This window comes from Budorcas taxicolor, chromosome 17 (assembly GCF_023091745.1).
Source record: "Budorcas taxicolor isolate Tak-1 chromosome 17, Takin1.1, whole genome shotgun sequence".
Taxonomy (NCBI): Eukaryota; Metazoa; Chordata; class Mammalia; order Artiodactyla; family Bovidae; genus Budorcas; species Budorcas taxicolor.
Window position 1 is genome coordinate 7,275,025 of NC_068926.1, and position 27,958 is coordinate 7,302,982.

Here is a 27,958-nt window from a genome sequence, read left to right on the forward strand (position 1 = left end):
AGTTAAAAGCCTCTTCTAGGATCTTTGAACACTTTTGTGAGATTTCTTTTTTAATAGAGCTAAAGAAATATGAAACTGCAGAGCCACTGATCACCATGCCCATTTGGTGAAAAACATTATGGGAAGGATGACCTAAAGGAGCAGGGATCTGTGTTCTCTGTGGGGAAAATACAGTGCTCAAGAAAGCCTGTAGATCTGCTTTGTTCTCTCGGCTTTATTATTGCTTCAGCTTCAGAAGAGATTAGGTACATGTGAAGCATGCATTGTAAAGCTCAGAATGGTTGTAAGTTGTGAATAATAATTGCAACTGAAATGTGAATGGTCAATTATTTGAATTTATAAGGTAGGGTTGTGATAACTACTGGGCAGCTCAACTGATGTTCTCCAAAAAATTATAGCTTGGTATAATTATGGACTCCAGAAACTTGTGTACTGGGAAGTAGGGCAAAAAAATAGAGCCTACTTTTCCTTTTTGGCTGTGTGGGCTCTGCATTGCAGTCCTCGGACTTCTGTGAGTATAGCATGTGTGCTTAGTTGCCCTGCAGCATGTGGGACCCTAGTTCCCACACCAGGGACCATATACGCTGCACTGGAAGGCGGATTCTTAACCGCCAAACCGTTAGGGAAGTCCCAGATGTGCCAAGCACTGTGCTGTATATTTTATGTAGGTTTATTTTTTTTTTTTTAATGGTCATTCAGTTTTAGAAACAAGCCAAAAGATGGGCATTGGTATCCATATATTACAGATAAGAAATAATTCCAGTAAGTGAGTACATAGGCTGAACTTACACTCCAGTATTCTTGCCTGGAAAATTCCGTGGACAGAGGAGCCTGGCGGGCTACAGTCCATGGGGTTGCAAAGAGTCAGACACGACTGAGCAACTAAGCATGTGCACAAATAGGAAAGGCTGCTGCTGCTGCTGCTGCTAAGTCGCTTCAGTCGTGTCCGACTCTGTGCGACCCATAGACGGCAGCCCAGCAGGCTCCCCCATCCCTAGGATTCTCCAGGCAAGAACACTGGAGTGGGTTGCCATTTCCTTCTCCAGTGCATGCAAGTGAAAAGTGAAAGGGAAGTCGCTCAGTCGTGTCCCACTCTTCGCGACCCCATGGACTGCAGCCCTCCAGGCTCTTCTGTCCATGGGATTCTCCAGGCTAGAGTACTGGAGTGGGGTGCCATCACCTTCTCCGAAGCAGGCCTCTGGCTGGCTCCAGATTCTTTCCTTTTCCCACTACAGTCACGATGCCCTGGAGGTACATCATGCATCCTGTTTGCTTTCTCTCTATCTGTGTGTTGGTCATGCTCACAGCTACACTGTCAATAGAACTCATCTCACAAATTTTATAGTAGGTGAAGTATATCAGTGAAACTCATTCAAATATGTACTTTTTTTGTCATGAAACCAAGAATATAAATAAAGGTTGTACAAATGATTTTCTTTTCTTTAAAAAGACTCAATAGAAAAATAACTTGATATAACAATGTTATGTTATAGATCTCAGTGATTATAGTTGAGCTGTCAATGTTATGAAAAAGCAAATGAACTCAGGACTCATAACTTTTTGTAAGGCTTTCACAGTATTATTAATAATAGAAGTATTTTGTAGTTTTGTTATAGCTTTTAACTTTAGTAAAAACCATTCTAATTAGATCTCAATAATTTTTCTTTACTAATCTTTATTTCCTAAGTCTGAAGAAGGAACTCATTCCCCTTGCCATGCCCAAACTTTATGGAAGCTAATTAGAGTTTTAGAGCTAAAACATAATTTGTTTTCATTAGTTTCAGGTAACTACACTTATTTTTTCCATTCCCCACAGTTTATCAGATTTGGCCCTACATATTGTGATCATAATATTAACTTAGACACTTTTAAAATGGCATCATAGCTTTATATTTGTCTTAGTGGTAAATGTTATTTACTAACTCATACTTTATTTCCCTATTACATGATAGTGTTTTAATCTAGCAGGTAATGTAGGGTGATAAAAAATTTGAATGATACACACAAAAGATGAAAGCACAGGTATTTTTGTTATTCTATAACACTATTACTTTCTGTTTTAAGAGAAAAATACAGGTTGGCCCAATGCTCTGCTTATAAAAGTATATATAATGATTTTTTTCCTGCTATACAGCAAGTGAAGGTTTACTGTGGTCCTGAAATGAATTTCATTTAAAAAAAGCAGTGCACATAAACACCTGACTTGGTTTATAAACACCTGACTTAAAAAGGTTATGCTCATAGAATGACTGACTTCTTATGTTCCTTCTTAGTAAGACTAATTTTTTCACCTGACATGGTGACAGCACCACTTTTCAAAGGCTGCTCTTGGTGCTAGAAATTTCTCTTCTTTCTTCTCTTCTAATAGCTGCCTTTGTCCTGTCCCCTCAGACCGAGCCTCCACTCCCATCCCCATTTGATCCCACTGCTGCCACCATCAGCTTGACAACTGGAAATGGCAAAGCCAACTTCTTTCCCATCCATATAAATACCGTTACTCTATTTTGTTGTCATTGGCCTACTAGTGCAACTGAGGGTAATTTTTCTCTTTTTAAAGGCATAACATAATATTTAGTATGAATTTCGGATACCAACAGGTGTGAAGAGCATGCATTTGAACCGTTGCAGTGAACACTTTGTCTTGGGTGGCCCTACACGCAAGGCTCATACATGGCTCATAGCTTCATTGAGTTATGCAAGCCCCTTCGCCAGGAAAAGGCAGGGCAAGGCAGTTATCTGTGAAGGGGAGGCCTGGCATGCTGCAGTCCATGGGGTCACAAAGAGTCAGACACAACTGGGTGGCTGAACAACAACAGAGCCATTTGGGGCTGTCACAAGTGTTGGGGGTAGGGGACCATATGTTTTTAGCTTCTAGCGGGTATAGGTCAGGAATGCTGCTAATCGTTCTGTTACACACAGGATACCCCCCACGCCTGCCCCTTTAACAAATGTCGATAGTACCAAAGTTGAGAAAACTTTCATTAATTTCTATTCAAGCATCAGCTCTGTGTCTTCCTCATAGCTCCCAGGGCTCAATTTAGACACCCTTCCTCTGAGCTCCCATAATACCTTGCATAACATTTTTTTTGTCACATTCTGTTTATATCTTTCATCTGCTGATCTTGCCAAAAAGACTGCATATTTCTTGAGGGAAGAGATTATGTATTATCAACATTAGTATCCCCAGTTTGTGGCAGAATGCCAGGTACATAGCTAGAGCTTCATAAGTTAATAAACATAGTTTTGAATAAGGCATCCTAGACTACTCCAGGGTATTTCTGGCCCTTTCAGAAATCTAGTCTTGCTCATTTTTATCTTCTTTTTCCTAAATCTACTCATTACTTATCTTTTAAAATATTAACATGTCAGTCTTATCATCCATAAAAATGTAGATCTTTCCACAATTCGAGACATATAACACCAGCCTTCCAGGATTCATTCATGAGCTCATGAAAAGTCATAATATCATGGCTGGTGCCTACAGAGTAGCTAGAGTCAACAGTGTCTGTTCTAGGGAGATGTCCCAAACACATTCCTCCTTGTTTTTGAAACAATTTGCTGTCATATCCCTGACCATGCACTCTTAGTGTTTAACCTGACTGGTCATGCTGGCGTCAACAGTTCCCTCCAGCATGTTCCACCTCCTTCAGCATGGCGTCTGCATTCCAAATCCTTCTTCTCTCTTACCGTGGCTTCTTCATATGCTGTGCTTAGATCATGCGCAGCTGTCACTTCACTCCTGCTTTCCTTCTCACGTTCTTCAGGCTCAGTCAAGATACATGTCCTGTGTTAGATGCCACGATCGAGTGATGTATGCCTTCTCTGCACTCAGAGCACGTTGTGCCCACCCCTGTATACTATGAATAGCAGAGCACCTCTGATATTTGTCTTTCTCACCAAGGTCAGAGTCTGCGCTGTCAAGGCATGTCTGGTGCCTGATACATGATATACATGTAATAAATATTGAATGTACGAGTGAATGGATGGGACAGACTACCTCTTTCAACCTGCAAAAATCACACCAATCTGGTTAAACCTTTCTACTGGGAGGTAGAGATGAATCCATCCAAATGTTGAGAGCCTTCAGAGAAGATGTTACCATGAGATAAAGTTTATATTCAGTGGCAGCTTTATCAAGTTGACTGGAGGGTTGTATCTCTGGATCACATTAACTCAACTCCTTGTTAAGCTGATGTCTTTATTGACTGGTACTTTAATAATATGCCCATGGCATGTATTGAGGGTTTTTATAAATAATGCATTTTTAGAGATATTTTCAGTTCCCTCTGAAGACAGAGAAGCTCCCAAAACCCATATGGTGATGATGATGGCACCTGCGGGCATCATTCTCATTTGTTTACCAAACAAACCAAATCCAGCAGCTCCTGGATTTGTGGAAATGGTTTTTTTCCTTAGCAAAGTGAGGGGGAGGGAGAGGGATGGATTTAAACCTAGGAACAAACTGTTACTTTGAAGGTTGTGTAAATATTTTTTAGAATCTGTTTTACTGTTATATTAATAAATAAAATGTGACCCAAAATAAGGAGAGGTTGGGTTTTCTTATATGAGACTAAGAATGACCATTTGTTGTTGTTGACAACATTACAACGTCATACTTAGCAAGTTTTATTTTGTTCTTTCCCGTATCTACAGAATCTGTATGAAATCTGGGGGGCAGGCTTTATACCTAGAAGTAATTTGCCTACATACTGAACTTTGTGGAATACTCAGAAACTTTTACCCACCAACCCAAGCCTGAATTAAGAGATATCTGGACTGTAATCAGACTGCAGTGAGTTCACATCTGCCTCTGCCACTTTCCCTCATGTTGGGGCTTCCCTGATAGCTCAGTTGGTAAAGAATCCGCCTGCAATGCAGGAGACCCCGGCTTGATTCCTGGGCCGGAAATGTCCACTGGAGAAGGGAAAGGCTACCCACTCCAGTATTCTGGCCTGGAGAATTCCATGGACTGGATAGTCCATGGGGTTGCAAAGAGTTGGACACGACTGAGCGACTTTCACTTTCTGTCACTTTCCAGCTGTGTGACTGAAGCCCTAACCCCTAAGCCTGTTTCCCCCTCATTTTCAAAATTATGTTTGGCACACATGATAATAAGCTATTCTCATCATTATATTCATCACTGGAATCTCATTATGCTGAGAAACTCATTTTTAAAATGCAATTTTCTTTCTTAAAAGCACCTTCTTAACCACTAGGCAAGGTTCTGTGCAAAAGCATCAGGAGACAGTGATCCTACAGCACAGGCCAAGAGGGGCTTTGGGGGGAAAGTGGGATGAAAAGATGGAAGGGGACCCCCAGAGTCCTGGAGGAAGAGAAATCCAAAGCAGCAGTCAGGCCTGAGACAGTTCTCTCAGACCCAAACTTTTGGTTCTCCTCCTCAGGATCCAAAAGCCATTTCCCCAACCCTTCATTTTCCTCTGGAAGATCCATGATTCTCATACTCTGGACTGGGTTATCCGCTGCACTGAGAGCAAGGACTCCTGGTAATAGGGCAGCAGTGCTTGAAAAGCAGAAGGCAAAAGATCTGGGTCAGCTCTGCCAGGGGCCAGGACAGGCTTATAAGATTAAAATGGAGTGAAGATGCACCTCTGCAGTCCTGTGTTTTGTCATGGAGAAGTCGGTCTGGTCTCAGGTTCTGTCTGAACAGCAGAAATCAGAGGAGAGCAAAGTAAGCCTCGAGGAAAACAATCTCTTAAAAACGTAAAGTGTTAGGCCTACTCACTATAGGCTATCAGACCCCAAAGTGAAAACTTGTCAAGGTTTATATGTGTTGTCAGATGTTTTGTGATGCCCCCAAAGATTATGAACAAACGAATCATGCTCACAGCAACTTGTATTTAATGAACACACACTTCATTCCAGGCATTGTATCAAATGCTTCCATACAGCAGTCCCCAACCTTTCTGGCACCAGTAATCAGTTTTGTGGAAGACAGTTTTTCCATGGACCCGGGGCAGGGGAGGGTGGGGTGGGGTGGTTTGGGAGTTTTTCTAGCATATTACATTTATTGCACACCTTATATCTATTATTATTCCTTCAGCTCCACCTCAGATCATCAGACACTAGATTCTGGAGGCTGGAGTCAACTGCTTTAATGGTTTCTCCCTCTTATGCTTCACAGCAACCTAGTGAGGGAGTTGAGTTATCTGTGCTTCTATATGTGAGGAAATAAGGTTCCTTGGAGAAGCTAAGGAATTTAAACCGCACAGAGTTGCACCAGCTGGCAAGCGGAGGTGCTGGAAGTGAGTATGGGCCGTTGGATCCACAGCAGGCTCTGCTGCCCCTTCTTTAATCAGAGGTCAGGTGACTATGCCTGCTGCTCCGTGGCGGCTCTCCTACCTGGGTGTTCCCCGCTGGGGCAGGAGCCTGAACTGTGCTGAGCAGGATTCCCATAAGGTCTTCTTTTAAGGCTATGGAGTGGCACCTTTACCTGTAGCCTGGGCTCTGCAGAAAGGTGGAGATAAGGGGGCATCTGCAAAACCACGAGCTTTTCAACCACAGCTACATTTGAGGTTCAGAAATTGTATTGTATGCACCGCACAGCCTGGAGGCTACTCCAGCATCTCCCAAAACTGATTCCCATGGACCTGCATTTGACCAACCACTAAAGCAGAACTTTAAACCAGAAATAAGATGTTGGTTGGTTTCTAGATCTAGCCTAAACATGACGCTGCAAGTCTTGAGAATTGTAGAACCTGAGCTCATCTCAGTCAGAATTCGATTTTATAACAAGGTTTCCAGCGCCCCCACCCTCCACCCCAACAGCAGCTTGTGGGATCCTAGTCCACCAACCAGGGATTGACCCCTCACCCTTGCTAGTAAAAGCACAGTCTGAAGGACTGGACCACCAGGGAATTCCTGACACACATTTTAATTTCAATGTTAACATACAGAAAAATACACGAAGTATACAGCTCCATGAATTATCACTCCCACTCAGCACTCTAGAGGCTGCCCTAACAAACTGGGTGACTTACGACAGAAGTGTGTTGTCTCACAGTTCCAGAGTCTAGAAGACTGAAATCCAGCCTGTCAAGAGGGGTCGTTCTTCCCCTGAGAGCCACAGGGGAGTCCTCCCTTGCGTCTCCCTAGCTCCTGGGGGTCTGCGGTGTCTTCGCACTCCTCAGCTGGCAGCGGCTCCCCGTCTCCCGTGTCACGCAGCACTTTCCCTGTCTGGGCCTCCGTCTTCACGTGGGCTGCCTGTAAGGACACCAGCAACATTGGAATCAGGGGCCCACCCCACTCTAGGGTGACCTCATCTTGGCTGTAGTAACGACGTCTGTACCGACCTTATTCCCAAATAAGGTCACTCTCTGAGGTACCAGGGATTAGGAATTCAACATGTTCTTTGGTTGGAGAGGGGAGAACAGTTTAACCCTAACACCCCCTACCATGTTCCACCCCAGTCAATATGCCTTTCTCCTTTACATAGATAACAAAGTGTCATCAGTTCAGTTCAGTCGCTCAGTCATGTCTGACTCTTTGCGACCCCATGAATCACAGCACACCAGGACTCCCTATCTATCCATCACCATCTCCTGGAGTTCACTCAGACTCACGTGCATCGAGTCGGTGATGCCATCCAGCCATCTCATCCTCTGTCGTCCCCTTTTCCTCCTGCCCCCAATCATTCCCAGCATCAGAGTCTTTTCCAATGAGTCAACTCTTTGCACGAGGTGGCCAAAGTGCTGGAGTTTCAGCTTTAGCATCTAACATCCTATAAAATCAGTGGTATTAAATAAGGAGATTACTACATGTAGACATTTGATTATATCCATTATACCCTGCCTGGACACATGTTTCTTAAGTACTGATTCTGATCCTTTTCATTTCTAATATCTAAGTCAGCATGATGTTAACATGCAGTCTCTCCAGTTTTGCACCGAGAAGTTTCTTCTCAAAAGTTCAGTCAACCTACTTTTATTTTAGTGCTGTTATTAATATCACTTCTATGTCACCATATATCAATCTTTATTCAAGTAGTTTTTTACAGAAAGCCTTCAAGAACCTTTATTTAAAAAAATAAATATTGCTGAAAATACTATATTTTTAATTATGGTCCTACCATCATGATATTGGAGACCTCCTGGAGTGGTTTTTTTTTTTTTCTTCCTTCTCTGTTATAACAGTATATGCTTAAAAGTATTCCTCCCATAAACTGAACTGATATAACATTGTATCTTCTTAAAGTTTTATCTTATCTATCTAGCAAGGGGATTTATATAGATTACTACAGGCATAAACTTTTAAAAGAGCAAAAACTGGAAAATAAGTATAAATCTTTTAAAAAGCATTAAACAAACGAGGAATTTTTAAACAAGTATTTTTTCCTTAATCGTATGATTAAAATTTCAGGGTTGTATATTTTTTCTAAATGATTCCAAAGACAGTCCAGCTGGTTTGAATAAAGACAAGAAACAAATGAACAAGCAACAGTACAAACTAGTGTTAATAGTATTACTCTTTGCAGCCAGATGGTTTCGACCAGTAAGATGAGGCTCGCAAGGTTTCTGTGACTCAGCCAAGATCGCATAGTCAGGGGCAGCCAGGACCAACCAGCTACTGAGCAAAACCCAGAGCAAGCAGAAGACTGTTCTTTCTAGGTAGTGATGTTTGTAATTCTAATCTTAGGAAGAAGCGCTGTTGGTCTCTAGGTCAATAAAAAAGTAAAGGTGAAAGTGTCAGTCGCTTAGTTGTGTCTGACTGCGACCCAGTGAACTGTAGCCCCCCAGGCTCCTCTGTCCATGGAATTCTCCAGGCAAGAATACTGGAGTGGGTAGCCATTTACTTCTCCAGGAGATCTTCTCGACCCTGGGATCAAACCCAGCTCTTGTACATTGTAGGCAGATTCTTTACCATCTGAGCCACAGCAAATTGACTATAAAAATGATCTATTTTGATGTGATGTAGAAGACAGGAATTCTAATGTCAAAACACAAAAGAGATATAGCAGGTCAAAATTCTTTTGGGCACCATGTAATTACTACCTGACTTTAACCTATGTCCAGAATTTTACTGGAAGATTCTCTGTGCAGAAGTATGAAAACCATTTTAAGGGCTTCCATGGTAGCACAGTGGAGAAGAATCCACCTGCCAGTGCAGGAACACAGGTTTGATCCCTGGTCCAGGAAGAGTCCACATCCCGCAGAGCAACTTAACCCATGTGCCACAAGTACCGAGCCCATGTGCTGCAGCTGCTGAAGCACAGCTAGCGCCTGTGCTCCACAGAGGCTGGAGAAACCTGTGCACCACAACGAAGAGTGCCCTCCGCTTGCTGCAACTAGGAAAAGCCTGCACAAAGCATCAAAGACCCAACGAAACCAAAAATGAAAATAAATATTTTAAAAAATTTTTAAAAAGTTTTAAGGCAAAGTTTTACTTCTGCTAGCCTCCTCAGTCCTCATAAAGCATCTTAAATAGCAGAGGCAATTTTTTTTTTTTTTTTGGTCATATTGCAAGACGTGCAGGATCTTAGTTACCTGAGCAGGGATCAAAACGTGCCCCCCTGCAGTAGAAGTGCAGATTCTTAACCACTGCACTGCCAAGGAAGTCCCTCAAAGGCAATTTTTTAAGTTGTTTAATTTGTGTTTTATAAATATGATAGTCCAGTAACTAATATATCAAACTGGCTGCTTGCAGCTATTTGCATCCCAGAAATGATCTGGCATTATAAATGATTCTGCTTTAAAAAGATTAATGAATGAATGTGTAATAACTTTTTTTCTTTCTTTTTCTAGCCAAGGACCCTTGTCATCAATTAGAGCAGTAATCAAGAGATGTAAGTTTATTTTTCCTGCTCTGTATTTTCCACTGAAATAATTTTAAATGATGATTTAGATTTCCAGCAAATGATTGTATTTGATGAATCTTACAAATAATCTGACAAGAGTAGCTTCTCCTAAGGAGTAATAAACCATTTCAGACAAGCAGCTAGGTTTTCAAGATTATTTTCAACTTTTACTTATAAACCAGTTCCTGAGAACAGTATTTTTCTTTTAGAGAACGCACCTATTTTTAACAAATGTATTATCTAGTCAATTTTAATGATCTAATATAAATTGTAACTATTTTCCATAGGTAGAGACATCTGATGGGTTTCAAAAACATCAGATCCTGTACTTTTTTACTGATTTGCTTCCATGCTATTTTTGTTTAACTCTATAAATGCTTATGGAGTTCCGCTTACGCTTCCACATGCATGACAGAAGTACTGTAACAGAACTCTCTCTAAAATGGTGCATTCATACTTCCTGACTTTACTTCTTGGTTAAAGCTTTAAAATTTGCTGTTGGCACAAGAGTTCAACATTCTTTTCAGTAAAAGGCTTTGCAAACATCTCTTTTCCAAATAGAACACAGATGGTGTGTGCTCAGTCACTCAGTCGTGTCCAACTCTTTGCGACCCCATGGACTGTAGCCCACCAGGCTCCTCTGTCCGTGAGATTTCCCAGGCAAGAATACCAAAGTGGGTTGCCATTTCCCTCTCCAGGGAATCTTCCTGACCCAGGGATCGAACCCACGTCTCTTGCATCTCCTGCATTGGCAGGCAGATACTTTACCACTGCACCACCTGAATTAACCTGAATTATTTCAAAAAAAAAAGATAAGAAAGGGATATTAAATGTTCTTTGCATTATTTGAGCTGAGGTCACCACCCTGAGGAGAAGTATCCTGTTTTTAAAAAACATAACTTATAATATTTAGTATGAATTTAGGATACACACAGGTGTGAAGAGCATGCATTTGAACCATTGCAGTGAATACTTTGTCAGGCGACAACACAGAAAAGTATTCCACATTTCCCATATTTAATTTTTTGATGATGGTCATGAATTATAAAGGTGTGGGAATGCCACAGTGGATGTTGGTGGGAATTCATATATGAAATGAAAAGTTTATAATAGCTGTACATGCCTTAGAGCCCTTGGGGAAAGTGAGGGAGATGGGGCAGGAAAGGAATCTAGAAAGAAGAATAGGATTTCGAAATTAGGTAAGAGTTTCTTGCTAAAGGTATCAGTTCAGTTCAGTTGCTCAGTTGTGTCTGACTCTTTGCGACCCCATGAATTGCAGCACGCCAGGCCTCCCTGTCCATCACCAACTCCCGAAGTTCACTCAGACTCGCGTCCATCGAGTCAGTGATGCCATCCACCCATCTCATCCTCTGTCATCCCCTTTTCCTCCTGCCTCCAGTCCCTCCCAGCATCAGAGTCTTTTCCAGTGAGTCAGCTCTGCGCATGAGGTGGCCAAAGTACTGGAGTTTCAGCTTCAGCATCATTCCTTCCAAAGAAATCCCAGGGCTGATCTCCTTCAGAATGGACTGGTTGGATTTCCTTGCAGTCCAAGGGACTCTCAAAGAGTCTTCTCCAACACCACAGTTCAAAAGCATCAATTCTTCAGTGCTCAGCTTTCTTCACAGTCCAACTCTCACATCCATACATGACCACTGGAAAAACCATAGCCTTGACAAGCTAAAGGTATAACTTGGGGTAATTAAGGTTATCTGTGTGTAAGCAAAACCCTGGAAGTAGCTCAATATTTAGGAAGGTAGTGTTGACAATCAATAGAAAAGGTGGGAGAAAAAATGAAACAAAAAACCAAGAAATAGAGAAGGTGAAAAAGACAGAATCTTGTGAAACATTGGTATCTGAGATCAAGCCGTGCCTTTAAGGTTCTGTAGAGCTAGAGAGATGTGACCTCCTCTCACAGGAGTCTTGTCTGCCAACTCCTGCCTTTGTTCTCTGACTTCTTACCTTGTTCTCTCCCTGTTGGATTTCAAGACCTCTTTTGGGCTGGATTTGTAATCCATACCTGATTTCCTATAGATCCTCCAGGATGGATCTTGCTTACCCTGAGGCCTCTGTACCATGCAAGGCTTAGGAGAGGTCGGCTAAGGAGGAGGGGGCCAAAGAAAGCTGAAAAAGAAGGATGCCAGTAATAGACAAACTCGGAGACAGCTGGATGTTAGTGGCCAAGGAAGGAGAGGTTTTCAAAAAGAATGAGTGAAAACCGCAGACAGCTCTTACTGCTGCAGCAGGTGAGGTGACAGGTGGTGAGACTAGGGTGTGTGTGGTGGTCAAGAGGCCAGAAGTGAACTTTGAGTAGATAGGTTTGGGAGAATATTGAAGCTGGAAGCCGCACTTCATTTCAACAGTGAATGGAGCATGTGAAGTGGGGGCAGCTGGAAAGGCTCCTCTTTCATGAACTGGGTAGAAAGAGAAGGAGAAGGATGGCGGGTCAAGCAGAGAGATCTGTGCACATGTATAGACTGTTTAGAAAGAAGCTTGGAGATGTTTGTAGGCCCCGAGGAAAGAGCTGGTGGGGAGACCACACTGTAGAGGAGAAGGGTGGAGAGGAAGAGATGAAGCAGGGCCCCAGAGGAGAGGGAAGGAGGGAGAAGAGAAAACATAGGGAAATGCCTGCTTTAAGATGTCTTTAAAAAAAATAATAACCCAGTTGTCGTTTAATGTAGCACTCACTTTGTATACACTAAGGAACTCTGTGGTGGTTATATTTATTTTTGCTGTTTAGGCGAGAAGGGCAAGCAGATCCTTGGGTGCTGCCGTATAAACAGAATGCAGAATAACTGTGTCATCCCCTCTCCATTCCCCTTCTTGTCCATCATATAAGAAAAAGGCATAAGCAGATTTTGTCTTTGTTGCTGTTGTTCAGTCACTAAGTCATGTCTGGCTCTTTGTAACCCCTGTGGATGGCAGCACGCCAAGATCCTCTGTCCTCCACTATCTCCCCGAGCTTGCTAATTCATGTCCATTGATTTGGTGATGCTATCTAACCATCTCACCCTCTGTTGCCCTCTTCTCCTTTTACCTTCAATCTTTCCCAGCATCAGGGTGTTTTCAAATGAGTCGACTCTTCACACCCGGTAGCCAAAGTATTGGAGCTTCAGCTTCAGCATCAGTCCTTCCAAAGAATATTCAGGGTTTATTTCCTTTAGGATTGACTGGTTTGATCTCCTTGCAGTTGAAGGGGCTCTTCAGAGTCTTCTCCAGCACCACAGTTCAAAAGCATCAGTTCTTCAGCAGTCAGCCTTCTTTATGGTTCAACTCTCTCACATCCATACATGACTACTGGAAAAACCGTAGCTTTACCATACGAACCCTTGTCAGCAAAGTGACGTCTCTGCTTTTAAATATGCTGTCTAGGTTTGTCTTAGCTTTTCTTCCAGGGAACAAGTGTCTTTTATTTCGTGGCTGGAATCACCATCTGGAGCCCAAGAAAATAAAATCTGCCACTGCTTCCACTTTTTCCTCTTCTATTTGCCATGAAGTGATGAGACGGAATGCCATGATCTTAATTTTTTAAGGGCTGAATTTTAAGCTAGCTTTTTCACTCTCCTCGTTCACCCTCATCAAGAGGCTCTTTAGTTCTTCTTCGCTTTCTGCCATTAGGGTGGTATTATCTGCGTGTCTGAAGTTGTTGATATTTCTCCCAGCAGTCATGATTCCAGCTTGTGATTGATTCATCCCGGCATTTCACATGATGTACTCTGCATATGAATTAAATAAGCAGAGTGATAATATACAGCCTTGACATACTCCTTTCTCCATTTTGAACCAGTCGTTCCATATTCAGGTCTATCTGTTGCTTCTTGACCTGCATACAGGTTTCTCAGAAGGCACGTAAGGTGGTCTGACCCTCCCATCTCTTTAAGAATTTTCCACAGTTCATTGTGATGTACACAGTCAAAGGGTTTAGCATAGTCAGTGAAACAGAAGCAGGTGATTTCTGGAACTCTCTTGCTTTCTTCATGATCCAGTGACTGTTGACAGTTTGTTCTCTGGTTCCTCTGCCTCTTTGAAACCCAGCGTGTACGTCTGGAAGTTCTCCGTTCACATAATGTTGAAGGCTAGCTTGAAGGATTTGGAGTATAACCTTGCTTGCATGTGAAATGAGCACAATTGCACAGTAGTTTGAACATTCTTTGGCATTGCGTTTCTTTGGAATTGGAATAAAACTGATCTTTTCCAGTCTTGTGGCCTCTGCTGAGTTTTCCAAATTTGCTGATATATTGAGTGCAGCACTTTAACAGCATCATCTTTTGGATTTTAAGTAGCTCAGCTGGAATTCTATCACCTCCTCTAGCTTTGTTCATAGTAATGCTTCCTAAGGCCCACTTGACTTGACACTTCAAGATATCCAGCCTAAGGGAGTGACCACACCATTGTGCTTACCCTGATTGTTAAGATCTTTCTTGGACAGTTCTGTGTATTCTTGCCACCTCTTCTTCATCTTTTCTGCTGCTCTTAGGTCATTACTGTCTCTGTCCTGTATTGTTCCCATCCTTGCATGAAGTATCCCTTTGATATCTCTAATTTTCTTGAAGAGATCTCTAGTCTTTCCCATTCTGTTGTTTTCCTCTGTTTCTTTGGATTGTTCATTAATGACAGCTTTCTTATCTCTCCATGTTATTCTCTGGAACTCTATGTTCAGTTGGGTTTGTCTTTCCGTTTATCTCTTTTCCAGTCCTGTGACCACTGCTGAGTTTTCAAATTTGCTGGCATATTGAGTGTATCAGTTTTACAACATCATCTTTTATGATGTTAAATAGCTCAGCTGGAATTCTGTCACCTCCACTAACTTTGTTCTTAGTGATGCTTCCGAAGGGCCTCTTGACTTCTTCGCACTCCAGGATGTCTGGCTCTAGGCGAGTGGTCACACCATCATGGTTATCTGGATCATTACGATCTTTATTGCACAGTTCTTCTGTGTATTCTTGCCACCTCTTCTTAATATCTTCCGCTTCTTTTAGGTCCATACTGTTTCTGTCCTTTATTGTGCCCACCTTTGTATGAAATGTTCCCTTGGTATCTCCAGTTTTCTTGAAGAGATTTCTAGTCTTTCCCATTCTATTGTTTTCCTCTATTTCTTTGCATTGATCACTGAGGAAGGCTTTCTTACTTCACCTTGTTATTCTTTGGAACTCTGCATTCAGATGGGTATATCTTTCCTTTTGTCCTTTGCTTTTCACTTCTCTTCTTTTCTCAGCTATTTGTAAGGCCTCCTCAGACAACTGTTTTGACTTTTTGCACTTCTTTTTCCTGGGGATGGTCTTAATCACTGCCTCCTGTACAATGTCACGAACCTACATCCATAATTCTTCAGGCACTCTATCAGACCTAATCCCTTGACTATTTGTCACTTCTACTGTATAATTGTAAGGAATTTGATTTAGGTCATACCTGAATGGTCTAGTGGTTTTCCCTACTTTCTTCAATTTAAGTCTGAATTTGGCAATAAAGTGTTCATGATCTGAGCCACGGTCCGCTCCCAGTCTTGTTTTGGCTGACTATATAGAGTTTCTCCATCTTCAACTGCAAAGAATATAATCAGTCTGATTTCAGCATTGACCATATGGTGATGTCCATGTGTAGAGTCGTCTCTTGTGTCGTTGGAAGAGGGTGTTCGCTCTGACGACTGCAAAACTCTCTGACGAAAGAGTTAGCCTTTGCCCTGCTTCATTTTGTACTCTAAGGCCAAACTTGCCTGTTAGTCCAGGTACCTCTTGAGTTCCTACTTCTGCATTCCAGTCCCCTATGACAAAAAGGACATCTTTTTTTGGTGTTAGTTCTAGAAGGTCTTGTATACGTCTTCATAGAATCGTTCAACTTCAGCTTCTTTGGCATTAATGGTTCTGGCATAGACTTGGATTGAATGGTTTGCCTTGGAAAACTAACAGATCGTTCTATCATTCTTGAGATTGCACCCAAGTACTGCATTTCAGACTCTTTTGTTGACTATAAGAGATACTCCATTTCTTCTAAGGGATCCTTGCCCACAGTCAGTCAGTCAGTTCAGTCTCTCAGTGTTGTCTAACTCTTTGTGACCCACATGCACTGCAGCACACCAGGCTTCCCTGTCCATCACCAACTCCCGGAGCTTGTTCATCCTCTTGTCCATCAAGTCGGTGATGCCATCTCATCCTCTGTCATTCCCTTTTCCTCTTGCCTTCATCTTTCCCTGCATCAGGGTCTTTTCTAATGAGTCAGTTCTTCGCGTCAGGTGGCCAAAGTATTGGAGCTTCAGCTTCAGCATCAGTCCTTCCAATGAATATTCAGGACTGATTTTCTTTAGGATGGACTGGTTTGATCTTGCCTGTCCAAGGGACCTTCAGAAGTCTTCTCCAACACCACAGTTCAAAAGCATCAGTTCTTCGGTGCTCAGCTTTCTTTATAGTCCAACTCTCACACCCATACGTGACCACTAGAAAAATATAGCTTTGACTAGATGGACCTTTGTCAGCTAAATAAGGTCTCTGCTTTTTAGTATGCTGTCTAGGTTACTCCTAGCTTTTTTTCCCCAAGGAACAAGCATCTTTTAATTTCATGGCTGCAGTTACCATCTGCAGTGATTTTGGAGCCCAAAAAAGTAAAGTCTCTCACTGTTTCCATTGTTTCCCCATCTATTTGCCATGAAGTGATGGGACTGGATGCCATGATCTTAGTTTTTTGAATGTTGAGTTTTTAGCCAGCATTTTCACTTTCCTCTTTCACTTTCATCAAGAGGCTCTTCAGTTCCTCTTCACTTTCTTCCAGAAGGGTGTTGTCATCTGCTTATCTAAGGTTATTGAAAGTTCTCCTGGCAATCTTGATTCCAGCTTGTGCTTCAGCCAGCCTGGCATTTCACATGATGTACTCTGCACAGAAGTTAAATAAGCGGAGTGACAATATACAGCCTTGATGTACTCCTTTCCCAATTTAGAACCAGTCTGTTGTTCAATGTCTGGTTCTAACTCTTGCTTTGACCTGCATTTAGGTTTCTCAGGAGGCAGGTAAGGTAGTCTGGTATTCTCATTTCTTTAAGAATTTTCCACAGTTTGTTGTGATCCACAGAGTTAAAGGCTTTAGTGTAGTCAGTGAATCAGAAGTAGATGCTTCTCTGGAACTTTCTTGTTTTTTCTGTGATACAACGGACGTTGGCAACTTGATCTCTGGTTCCTCTGGATCTTTGAAACCCGGCTAGTACATCCGGAAGTTCTCAGTTCACATAATACAGAAGCCTAGCTTGAAGGATTTTGAGTACAACCTTGCTTGCATGTGAAATGAGCGCAATTATAGAGTAGTTTGAACATTCTTTGGCATTGCCCTTGTTTGGGATTGAAATGAAAACTGATCTTTTCCAGTCCTGTGGCTGAAAGCTGAACTCCCCAGGTTGGTAGATGTCCAGTATGCTACTGGAGAAGAGTGGAGAAATAGCTCCAGAAAGAATGAAGAGGCTGAGTCAAAGTAAAAACAGCACCCAGTTTTGGATGTGACTGGTGATGGAAGTGAAATCTCATGTTGTAAAGAACAATATTGCGTAGGGTCCTGGAATTTAGGTCCATCAATCAAGGAAGTAGTCAAACAGGAGATGGCAAAGTGAGGATCAACCTTTTAGAAATCAGTGAACTAAAATGAATCAGAATGGGCAAATTTAATTCAGATGACCATTACATCTACTACTGTGGGCAACATCTGTTGGATCCTAGAAAAAGCAAGAGAATTCCAGAAAAATGTCTTCTTCTGCTTTATTGACTATGCCAAAGCCTTTAACTGTGTGGATCACAGCAAACTGTGGAAAATTCTTCAAGAGATGGGAATACCAGACCACCCTACCTGCCTCCTGAGAAATCTGTATGCAGGTCAAGAAGCAACAGTTAGAACAGACATGAAACAATGGTTGGATGGCATCACCAGTTGGGTGGCATCACCGACTCGATGGACATGAATTTGAGCAAGCTCTGGGAGTTGGTGATGGACAGGGAAGCCTGCGTGCTGCAGTCCATGGGGTCACAGAGTCAGACATGACTGAGCAACTGAACTGAACTGGAACAACGGACTGGTTCTAAATTGGGAAAGGAGTACATCAAGGCTCTATATTACTACCCTGCGTATTTAACTTATGTGCAGAGTACATATGAGCGGCTGAACTGAACTGAACTAAACTTGTCCCTTGCCTTTCTTATCTCTTATTTTCTCAGCTATTTTTAAGGCCTCTTCAGACAACCACTTTGCCTTCTTGCATTTTTGTTCTTTGGGATGGTTTTGGTCACTGCTTCCTGAACAATGTTCCGAACCTCATCCATAGTTTTTGAGGCTCTCTGGCTACCAGATCTAATCCCTTGAATCTATTTGTCACCTCCACTGTGATCTAAGTCATACCTGAATAGCCTAGTGGTTTTTCCTACTTTTTTAAATTTAAGTCTGAATTTTGCAATAAGAAGCTCATGATCTGAGCCACGGTCACTTCCAAGTCTTGTTTTTGCTGACTGTATAGTGTTTCTCCATCTTTGGCTGCAAAGAACATAGTCAGTCTGATTTTAGTATTGTGTTGTTGGGAAAAGGTTTTGCTATGACCAGTGTGTTCTCTTGACAAAACTCTTTGAGCCTTTGCCCTGCTTCATTTTGTACTTCAAGCCCAATCTTACCTGTTATTCTGGGGATCTCTTGATTCCTTACATTTGCATTCCAATCCCCTATGATGAAAAGGACATTTTTTTTTTTTTTGGTATTATTTCTAGAAGGTATCATAGGTCTTCATAGAACTAGTCAACTTCAGCTTCTTCAACATCAGTGGTTGGGGTATAGACTTGGATTACTGTGATGTTGAATGGTTTGCCTTGGAAACAAACCAAGATCATTCTGTCGTTTTTGAGACTGCATGCACATACTGCATTTTGGACTCTTGTTGACTATGAGGGCTACTCTATTTCTTCCAAGGGATTCTTGCCCATAGTAGTGTATGTAATGGTCATCTGAATTAAATTCACCCATTCCCATCCATTTTAGTTCATCTCCTGCTAGACCATATCCAATATACCTTGATTCGTGGACCTAACAGTCTAGATTCCTATGCAGTATTGTTCTTAACAGCATCAGACTTTACTTTTACCACCAGCCACAACTGAGTGTCATTTCTGCTCTGGCCCAGCTGCTTCATTCTTACTGGAGCTATTACTAATTGCCCTCTGCTCTTCCCTAGTAGCGTATTGGAGGCCTTCTGACCTGCAGAGCTCATCCCGGTGTCATATCTTTTTTCCTTTGCATACTGTCTGTGGGATTCTCCAGGCAAGAATACTGGGGTGGTTTGCCATTCCCTCCTCCAGTGGGTCATGTTTATCAGAACGCTCCACTACGACCCATCTGCATGGCATGGCTCATAGCTGCACTGAGTTACGTACGCCCCTTTGCAACGATAAGGGAGTGATCTGTGAAGGATATCCTTAAAACAACCCTAATAAAGTAGGTGTTATTTTCTTCATTTTATATGCTGAGCAAATCAAAGTCATCCACATCATGCGTGCTTTCTTTCCTACAGTAGCTTGCCATTCCCTCCTCCAGTGGACCGCATTTTGTCAGAACTCTTCACTGTGGCTCGTCCGTGTTGGTAGGCCCTGCATGGTAGTGTGGCTCATAGCTTCACTGTGTTATACAAGCCCCTTAGCTATGTCAAGGCTGTGATCCATGAAGTGGAAATTGTGTCTTACCCAACCCAATAAAATGTTTGCTTTCTTATCCTAGACTTAGTCATCTATTCTTGACAAGGAAGAGACCTTATCATATTTTGAAAGCAATATTCCTTAACTGATTGTATTTTAAATTCTTTCATAATGATTTTGGATCCAGTCAAGTCTTGAGATTCTTCTTTTTGTGTTCATTCTTGTGAACACTAAATATTTTGGGCAGAGTTCTTGAATGTGTTCTATGCGGATACATGTGGAAATTCATGCTTTTCCTTTCATTAACTTTTTAAGAGGAAATTATTCTTTGAAATTCACAGACGTAGCTAATATTCATTGCTTTCTATGAGTCAGCAACTGTTCATTTACATTATAAAATAACGGCCAGCATGGTGGGAGTTAACCCCATTTTACAGATGGGGATACTGAGTCTAGGAGATTAAATGGCTTTATGAGATAGGTCATGAAGACTTCCTGACTTCAAGGACCTTTTGAGCTTTCCACTCCAAGGGCATTCCTGTTATCATGTCAGATGCCTCTAGTTTATACTCTGTCTGAAGGAAATGTAGTTAGTATTTTTATTATTGTGATTTTTATTGGGAAGGTAGTACTATAGCAAAGATGCTGGTAATATAATCCTTCTATATGTTTATTTCTCCTGCCTATCATTTAGTTGATAATTTTGAATTATTTAGAATGAGGGCTAGCATCCAGCTCTCCTGGCTCCGCAAGGAGTTTAACTGGTCATTCTCCTCATCTGTGAGGTTGGAGAAGGATGGTCATTAAGGGTCCATCCAGATGTATGACCCTGTTGGAATTTAGGAGAGTTCGTTATTAGCAATAATATTGCAAATCCAGAGCTCAATCTTTTATAAACAGCTGGATATGAATTTCCTTTGTACTGAGAATTTAGCCATATGAACTGAAAACTTGGTGAATAATTCATGGAACAATAGGCGTTTCACTAAGAAAACCTTGCCTTAGTTCTGTGGCCTTAATCCAAAATGCACGCAAGACTGGCAGTGTGTGGCAGAGGTCAAAAGGAGCATGTCGTTCTGTGGGGGCCATGGTGGCAAATTTGATTCTCCTGGCAACAACCAGATCAAATCTGTTTAATCTGGTGAAATGAGAATGAGATTAAGCAGACAGCTGAGAAATTAACAGGAAGATTGTGAGGCACTATGTGAAAATCTGCCTTGAAAATCTGAAGTGTTTCTAGCTGCTAAACTTGTTCACTGACAAAAAGTGCCAGTCATCCTATAGACTGAAAAAAGATTTCAAAGATGAGGGAGTGTGAGGGGGGAAATTCAGAGCAGGAGAGGGGAGAGGAGTGGTTCTGCAAGACTGTGGAGGAGGCCTGTAAGTAGGATTAGGGGGCCTTCAGTCCCCTCGTCCTGCTCCATCAGTGTGGGAGCTCCAGTCTGCTTGGTGGGGGTGGGGGCGTTACTAACAACCGCTGGTGTGAAGGGGCAGAGTCAAGTGAAAAGCCACCGATTTGAAAGATGTAAATTGACTACTGAATTACCTTTTACATATTATTGATACTTTAAAATTGATCCCGGTTGAAGTAGCAAATTGATTTTGTAAAATGATTCTTTTTTTTTTTTTTTGCTAAAAACTGTAGGAAGACTTTTTTACCCACCCCACCCCCGCCCCGTGGTTATGTGTGTGGATATCCTGCCTGCAACATAATTCTTCAGTCTCTGAGACTACGGTTCATCAACTTTTCCTTTTTCTCGAAATGCAGAGGGGGAGAAACAGTGGCATGGCAAGACAGTTTTGCTGCTGAATTCCTTGTAGAGCTTAGGCAACTGGGTTCACTCTTTTTTCTCCCTTTCTTCTTCTGTAACCCCTTCTTTTTTTCCTTTAGCATTCATGAATAGTACACGGCAAAAATGCCCCGTGGAAGAGGTATGTTTGTGATGATACATAACATGATGTCTTTTAAAAGTGCTGTGCCTGCTGATTCTGGCTTTAGTGATCGTGGTGATGTGATTGTAGCTTACTTGGTGAGCCTCTGACTTAATGAAACCATTCTTACAAATCAGACCTGCTGCTCAGAGCTTCAGCTTCTCTGTACTCTTTTTGCAGTAGAGAAAATATACCTCAACTTGGTTTAACTCTTGATAGACATGTACCAGTCGGTCACACCGGTTGATGACAGGAGGTCAGAACATCCTCCAACTCGAGATCCAAGGGTTTTGGTTTCAGGTGTTAGGTTTGCTTTGCTAACCCCATGCAGGATCTGCTGTCACAGCGCCAGCCCCAGCCTAAATTTCATCCCCTTTCCCATCTCTGCCCCTGCCTTCTGCTTGGGCAGCCTCCTGGATCAGAGAGAACCAGAACTTAACAGGAGAAAGAAAGATTCATACCTTCAACCTGTTCAAATCAAAAGAACTAAAAAAGTAGAATAGCAAAGAGACATAGGAAGTAGAAATAGTTGATATCTGAAACAAATCCCCCTTTGTCCACAAATTTTTTACCATACACTATTTGATTTTTTTTTAAGGTATCTTTTAAATGTGCTTCTTAAAATAGGAATACTGTTCTCTGTTACACATGTGTGTGTAATAGTGACCCCATGTGTGACACATTTTCCAAGTCATCTGGTTAATACAGAATTTAATTTTTAGATAAAATTTAGAAAAATGTAATCCATCTAGTTTTTAGAGTTTGAGGTTTAAGGGAAAAGTTAGTGCTGCATGTACAATAATAGTCTCTAAACATGTTTATAAAAGTGATTTGAACACTTTTTGCATGTATTATCTCTTAATTTAAGTAACAAAACAACTTAACCTCGTAAAACTCAAGAAAAAATGAGAAAATAGTTGGAAATTTGACCACTTCCACTCTCATTATAATAGACTTATAAACAAATATCACAAAAGCATACTCATATGGATTAGAATAGAGATTTAAAATTTTTTTCTGCCCATCATTATTTCCTGTCATCATAATGCTCTTACCAGGCAGTTTCTACTTAATAGCTGTCTGCTTTGTTGATTCTTCAAATTATTTTCAGAACCACAGAACGTGCTTTGGAATGTTTTTGAAATCTATATTTTCTTATGCAACTCAAATATATAACTATAATTAACTTTATGCCATATGAGAGAATTGTTTTGATTTGCTTTTCTACTTATGGGTGATAAAATTCGTATGTTCTATCTAATGTCAATTATCAGCTAACTTTTTCCAAAACTGTATCCTGTAAAAGTTTAAACCTTTGTTCAACGTATGAATTTTGTACTATATCAGAGTATTGTTTCTTTTGTAGCTTCTCGGACTTCTATTCAGAGTGAGCTTCATCGGGATAGGAGGTATGGTTATATTTATAGTAGAGGACATATATTCTGCTAATTATGAAGTAAAAGTATCATCAGTTAACAAACTGTATATTTTTCTCATAAACAGTATATTACAGTGTTCTACCTCATCAATACATTTTCTAAATTAATCTACAAGTTTGAATGATGGTTTCTCTTGAGAAAAGAGGCAGTACAAGCCTGAAAATGGTCTCTTGACAGTAACCATTTACTGAAGTCAGTTTCAAAATGTTTATTAAGCAATTGCTATATGGAAAGCGTTGCTATAAATGCTTCAGTGATATGCTTTGTACCTCATAGTTACTTAATAAATATCCCATGGATGAATGAACTGATGACAGGATAGAAAACTGAATAAAGGAAAGATAAAGAAAGGAAAAGTCAGGTGAGCTAGATAGATAGCAAATGAATAAAAATGGCTAGATGACTGGTGGGTGGCGGAGCAGGGAGGAGTGAGTCCCTGTACAGATAGAAGGAAGGACCAACAGATGGACCGATGGTGGGATGGGTGGGAGGGTGGACAGGCAGATGAGTAGAAAGGTAGATTTATTGTCCCTGCTTTCAAATTTCTTAAAATATAGTGTAATAAACAGGGACTTTAACCAAGTTCAAATCCTGACTTCGCTGTTTCACCCTGTGACCTCGGGCAAGCTCCTTAACCTTTCTTAGTTTGTGGATCCCCGCCTTTAAAATACATCATAGGGTTGGCATGAGGGCTAATACATGTATAGTGGTTAACATTTATTAACTAGTAGCTCACTATCTAGATAAAAGCTATATAATCAGAGAAGGCAGTGGCACCCCACTCCAGTATTCTTGCCTGGAAATCCCACGGGCGGAGGAGCCTGGTAGGCTGCAGTCCATGGGGTCGCTAGGAGTCGGACACGACTGAGCAACTTCCCTTTCACTTTTCACTTTCATGCATTGGAGAAGGAAATGGCAACCCACTCCAGTGTTCTTACCTGGAGAATCCCAGGGATGGGGGAGCCTGGTGGGCTGCCGTCTCTGGGGTCACACAGAGTCAGACACGACTGAAGTGACTTAGCAGCAGCAAACATTGAAATGACTCTTTTGGATTCCACAGAGGGAAGTGAAAGTTAATTGTGCTGCACTTAGCGTTATATCTAAGAGGGCTAAAGGCTAAATGCAATTTGTGAAGCAATTTTTCTAACCCTTAATACATGCTCATTACAGAAAGTAGTGGAAAACTAAGAAAAATATGAAGAATAAAACACAGCTTATTCACTCTCCTATGTAAAGACAGCAACAGTTAGTAACTTTGAATAGTACATTCCAGATTATGAAGATAGGTAGCTAGATTCTGTACATACACACCTCAGAACCTGGCTTTTCTTCATAATTAGATCTGGTAATTATAGGTCCCTTTGTCAATGCAATTTCTTCCAATATATGACGTTTGTGATTAAATAATATTTGTGAGGTGATCATATACTTTGTTTAATCATTTTTCTCATTGAAATATGTTCTTATTTCAGTTATTTGTCCTAATAAATAATTCTTATTATTTTAATTTTTAAAAGCTGTAAGCAGAGGTTCTTAGGGAATACAGTTCAAACAAAATCAATGGGCAGGTTCTGCTGTTTCCCAAGCTAGCATGAGAATGTGCGTGCATGTGCAGTTTTGATAATGGCAGTGCATTTTATTTTTATTTTCCATAGAGTACCAGAGAAAGGCAGAGCAGGTCATCATCACACTTATTTGTTAGATGAGAAAAGTGAGGCTCAAGAGAGGTTGATGAGTTTGCTCAGAGTCAGGCAATTGGTATTTGTTATGAAAGCAGGTTGAAGGTTAAACATGAGATCAGAGAATCAGCTTAAGAAAATAATGAAAGAAGCCACACCTAAATCACTGTGGCTCCTCAGGACTGAGGATTAATCATCAGATTCACATACAAACTGACCAGGAACACAGAAGCACACATCAGGGTCTAGAAGTGAACGTGCCAACTGTAAACACTTAAAGATAGCTCTGACTGAGAGGGAGGTAGAGTGAGGAGGAAGAAGCTGTTCTTCTAATCATATAGTGTTGCTTCAGAGTATGTACTTGGAATAACAGGAGACGGACCATTTCCATTTGACCAATGCATTTTCCTAGCTTATGATGCACCTATGTTTGTAGCATAGGCTGGATAGCAGAGCCCTCGGAGAACGAGGTTGTATGGGGCTTGGTCCTTAATTCTGACCAACGAAGGCAGAGTGAAGTGTGCTCGAGGTGTATCTCTAACTCTCTGAGGCCAGTGTCTCGGAAGATGGCTGTCATTTGCTCCTTCAAAGCCTGCCTGGGTGTACTGGTAGAGACAGCCCAGGCCAGACAGGTCATTTCTGTGACTGGCAGGCTTTATGTCACTTTCTCGGCTGATAGTTATCTTCATAAATCTTTGAACACTTGCAAATAGACAAAACCTCACTGAGGCTTCTGTCTGTTTCCAGGCGCCCAGAGATCACCATTGTGGCAGCTGAGCCGCTGAGGCCCACCTCGTGGTTTCCAGGAGCCCACCCCCCAGGGCTGGCATTTCCCCCGGCTTCTGCAGCAGGCCCTTGGAGGCCCAGTGAGCTGGTTCCTGCTGAGGTGAGTACATATCGCATTACCTCTTTGCATTTTATTTTTAAATGAAGTTCAAAGATAAGAACCTTGGCTATCGCCTACAGCTATTTAAAATCTTCATTCTTCTTTTGCAGCTCCCACCATCTTATGAACAAGTCATAAAAGAAATCAACCAAGTTCAAGTTAACACTACAAATAATAATAATGCTGCTGCCACTCCACGGCACACTATTACTTCAGCAACTCAGACTGACTTTTCAGAAGAAATAGACAACCATCTGCCTCAAAGTAATGCGAGTAATTTGTCTTCCTTCCTTCCGACCTAGTTCTCAGGAAGTAATCAGTAGACTCCAGCCTTTAAAATAGTTTGCAATTTGTGCATAATTCACTGAGCTCGATTTCCAGTCGGTATGTGATCACTGTGTGCTTGCTTTATTTGGCCTTGCTGTGATTATTATAATAGATCATTCTCACAAGCTGCAGCCCCGATCTCTAGGGTTCATCCTAGTTCATATCACAAAAACATCATCCTTTTAACTCACGCTGATGCCCTTTATTTCCATTGAGAAAGCTGTTATATTTAGCAACTTAAACTTGGTAGGATGCTAAAAGTTGTCCTTTTAGGCTTTTTTAAAAGCCCTTGTAGGGATTTCCCTGGTGATCCAGTGGTTAAGACTTTGCATTCCAATGCAGGGGGTGTGGAGTTTGATCCCTGTTTGGGAAATTAAGATCCTGCGTGCGTGTGTGTGTGTGTCTGTGTGTGTGTGTGTGTCTCTGTGTGTGTGTGTTTGTGTGTGTGTGTGTCTGTGTGTGTGTGTGTCTGTGTGTGTGTGTGTGTCTGTGTGTGTGTGTCTGTGTGTGTGTGTCTGTGTGTGTGTGTCTGTGTGTGTGTGTGTGTGGTGCCTGAGTCTTTGTAACCCCATGAACTGTAGCCCACCAGGCTGCTCTGTTGATGGAATTTCCCAGCCAAGAATACTGCAGTGGGTAGCCATTTCCTACTCCAGGGAATCTTTCCAACCCAGGGATAGGCTTTTGCATCTCCTGCATTGGCAGGTGGATTCTTAACCACTGCACCGTCTGGGAGCCCAAGATTCTACATGCCACATGGCAGAAAGAAAGAGGGGGCCATCGTATTAGGATAACTGATGAGAGTAAGTTACCTTGGAAAAGTAAAGCAGAAGAGAGATCGTTTATTGATACATCTACTGAGAATCAGGAATTTAATGATGTTTTAAAATATTATATAATGAATATTTCTTAAATGAATAAATGCAACCTGAAGAACCCTCCTGCAGGAAGCTGAATATAAACATTTCTGCCATGATTTTAGAATTACTTTTTACTAATGAAGGAAACCAAAATCTCTTGTTATTCTATATGTATATTTTTAAAATCCGTGTATCTTTTTTCTTTGAAATTGTCACATTGCAGCTTCTGTTCATTTTGGTCTTGTCAGCCCTGCAGGCACCTCTGAAACCCCTCCAGCCTTCCCCAGCCGTCTCAGCCAGGCACCCTCCAACAAACGAGGGGCCTCTAATAGTCTTTGATATTTCTGAAGAACAGAATTGTCCACAAAACTCCAGTGCTCCAAGATGTCCAGTGCCAAAACCACGAACAAAAAGCAACCTCAGACCAGTGGCCAGAGATTCTCATGTTAAAGAGCAGAATTCCCGGAGCAGTCCGGTAGCCGCGCAGGAGGAGGCAGCCCCGAGCCGGCCCCTGCCTCTGTGGGAAGGTGCCAGCCGCCCCGAGGGCCAGGCCGCAATGAACACGATGAGCACAGAGCAGGGCCGCAGCACTGTCGTTTCCAGGATCAAAGCACTTGAGGGCCAGACAAGTACAGAAAGCTTGGGACTGCCCAAGAAGCCAGAAATTGTGCCCCGCACAGTCCCGCCAAGACCTGCTGTTTCCTCAGGGAAACCCTCGGTGGCTCCCAAACCTGCAGCCAACAGAGCCTCTGGAGAATGGGACTCCTGGACCGCAAGCAGACTCAGGGGGGGCCCCACCCCACACTCTCCGCCGAAGGAAGCAAGGAGCAGCCCTGTCACCAAACCCGAATTGCCAAAGAAACCAAATCCTGGCCTTATCCGGAGCATTAACCTTGAGAGTCTGGGCGGAGGGCCCACGGCTGAGAGCCCCAACGGTGGGAAGAAAGCCCCGACTCCCGCTCCTCGGCCTTTACTGCCCAAGAAATCAGTGTCCTCAGAAAACGCGCCCTGCTCTGTGGCTTTGCTGAAGCCGGTCACTGTGCCTCCCCGACTCTCAGTGGCGTCACAAGCCAAAGCCTTCAGGTCACTGGGAGAGGGACCCCCAGCCAGCCCCCCGGTTCCTGCTCAGCAGAGCAAGCCTCCGGGGGACATCGACCTCATCAGCTTCGACGATGATGTTTTACCCGCACCGTCTGGGACCCTGGCTGAGGACTCTGTTGGTCCAGACATGGTTCTGGGTGAGTAAAACCCAGAAGGAGAGAGGAATCTAAGCTTCTCAGAGAGTTATCTTGAAATGGCACCTGTTTTCATTTCCAGCGCGTGAGCTCTTGAGGTGTGGACATGCACATGTGTGCACATGCATGCATGTGTGTGTAGAGACAGGGA

At 42.2% G+C, this 27,958-nt stretch overlaps 1 protein-coding gene across 1 annotated transcript in view; it reads left to right on the forward strand.

The window, feature by feature from the left end:
* The window catches only part of SH3D19 (SH3 domain containing 19), a 108,114-nt gene that overhangs the window by 32,359 nt on the left and 47,797 nt on the right, over window positions 1-27,958 (forward strand). The window contains exons 3-8 of the mRNA XM_052654378.1: window positions 9,759-9,799; window positions 21,344-21,384; window positions 22,751-22,793; window positions 25,250-25,388; window positions 25,499-25,652; window positions 26,821-27,810. Coding sequence (XP_052510338.1) covers window positions 21,369-21,384; window positions 22,751-22,793; window positions 25,250-25,388; window positions 25,499-25,652; window positions 26,821-27,810 — 1,342 coding nt within the window. The 5' untranslated portion in view covers window positions 9,759-9,799; window positions 21,344-21,368. The remainder of the gene's footprint in view (window positions 1-9,758; window positions 9,800-21,343; window positions 21,385-22,750; window positions 22,794-25,249; window positions 25,389-25,498; window positions 25,653-26,820; window positions 27,811-27,958) is intronic.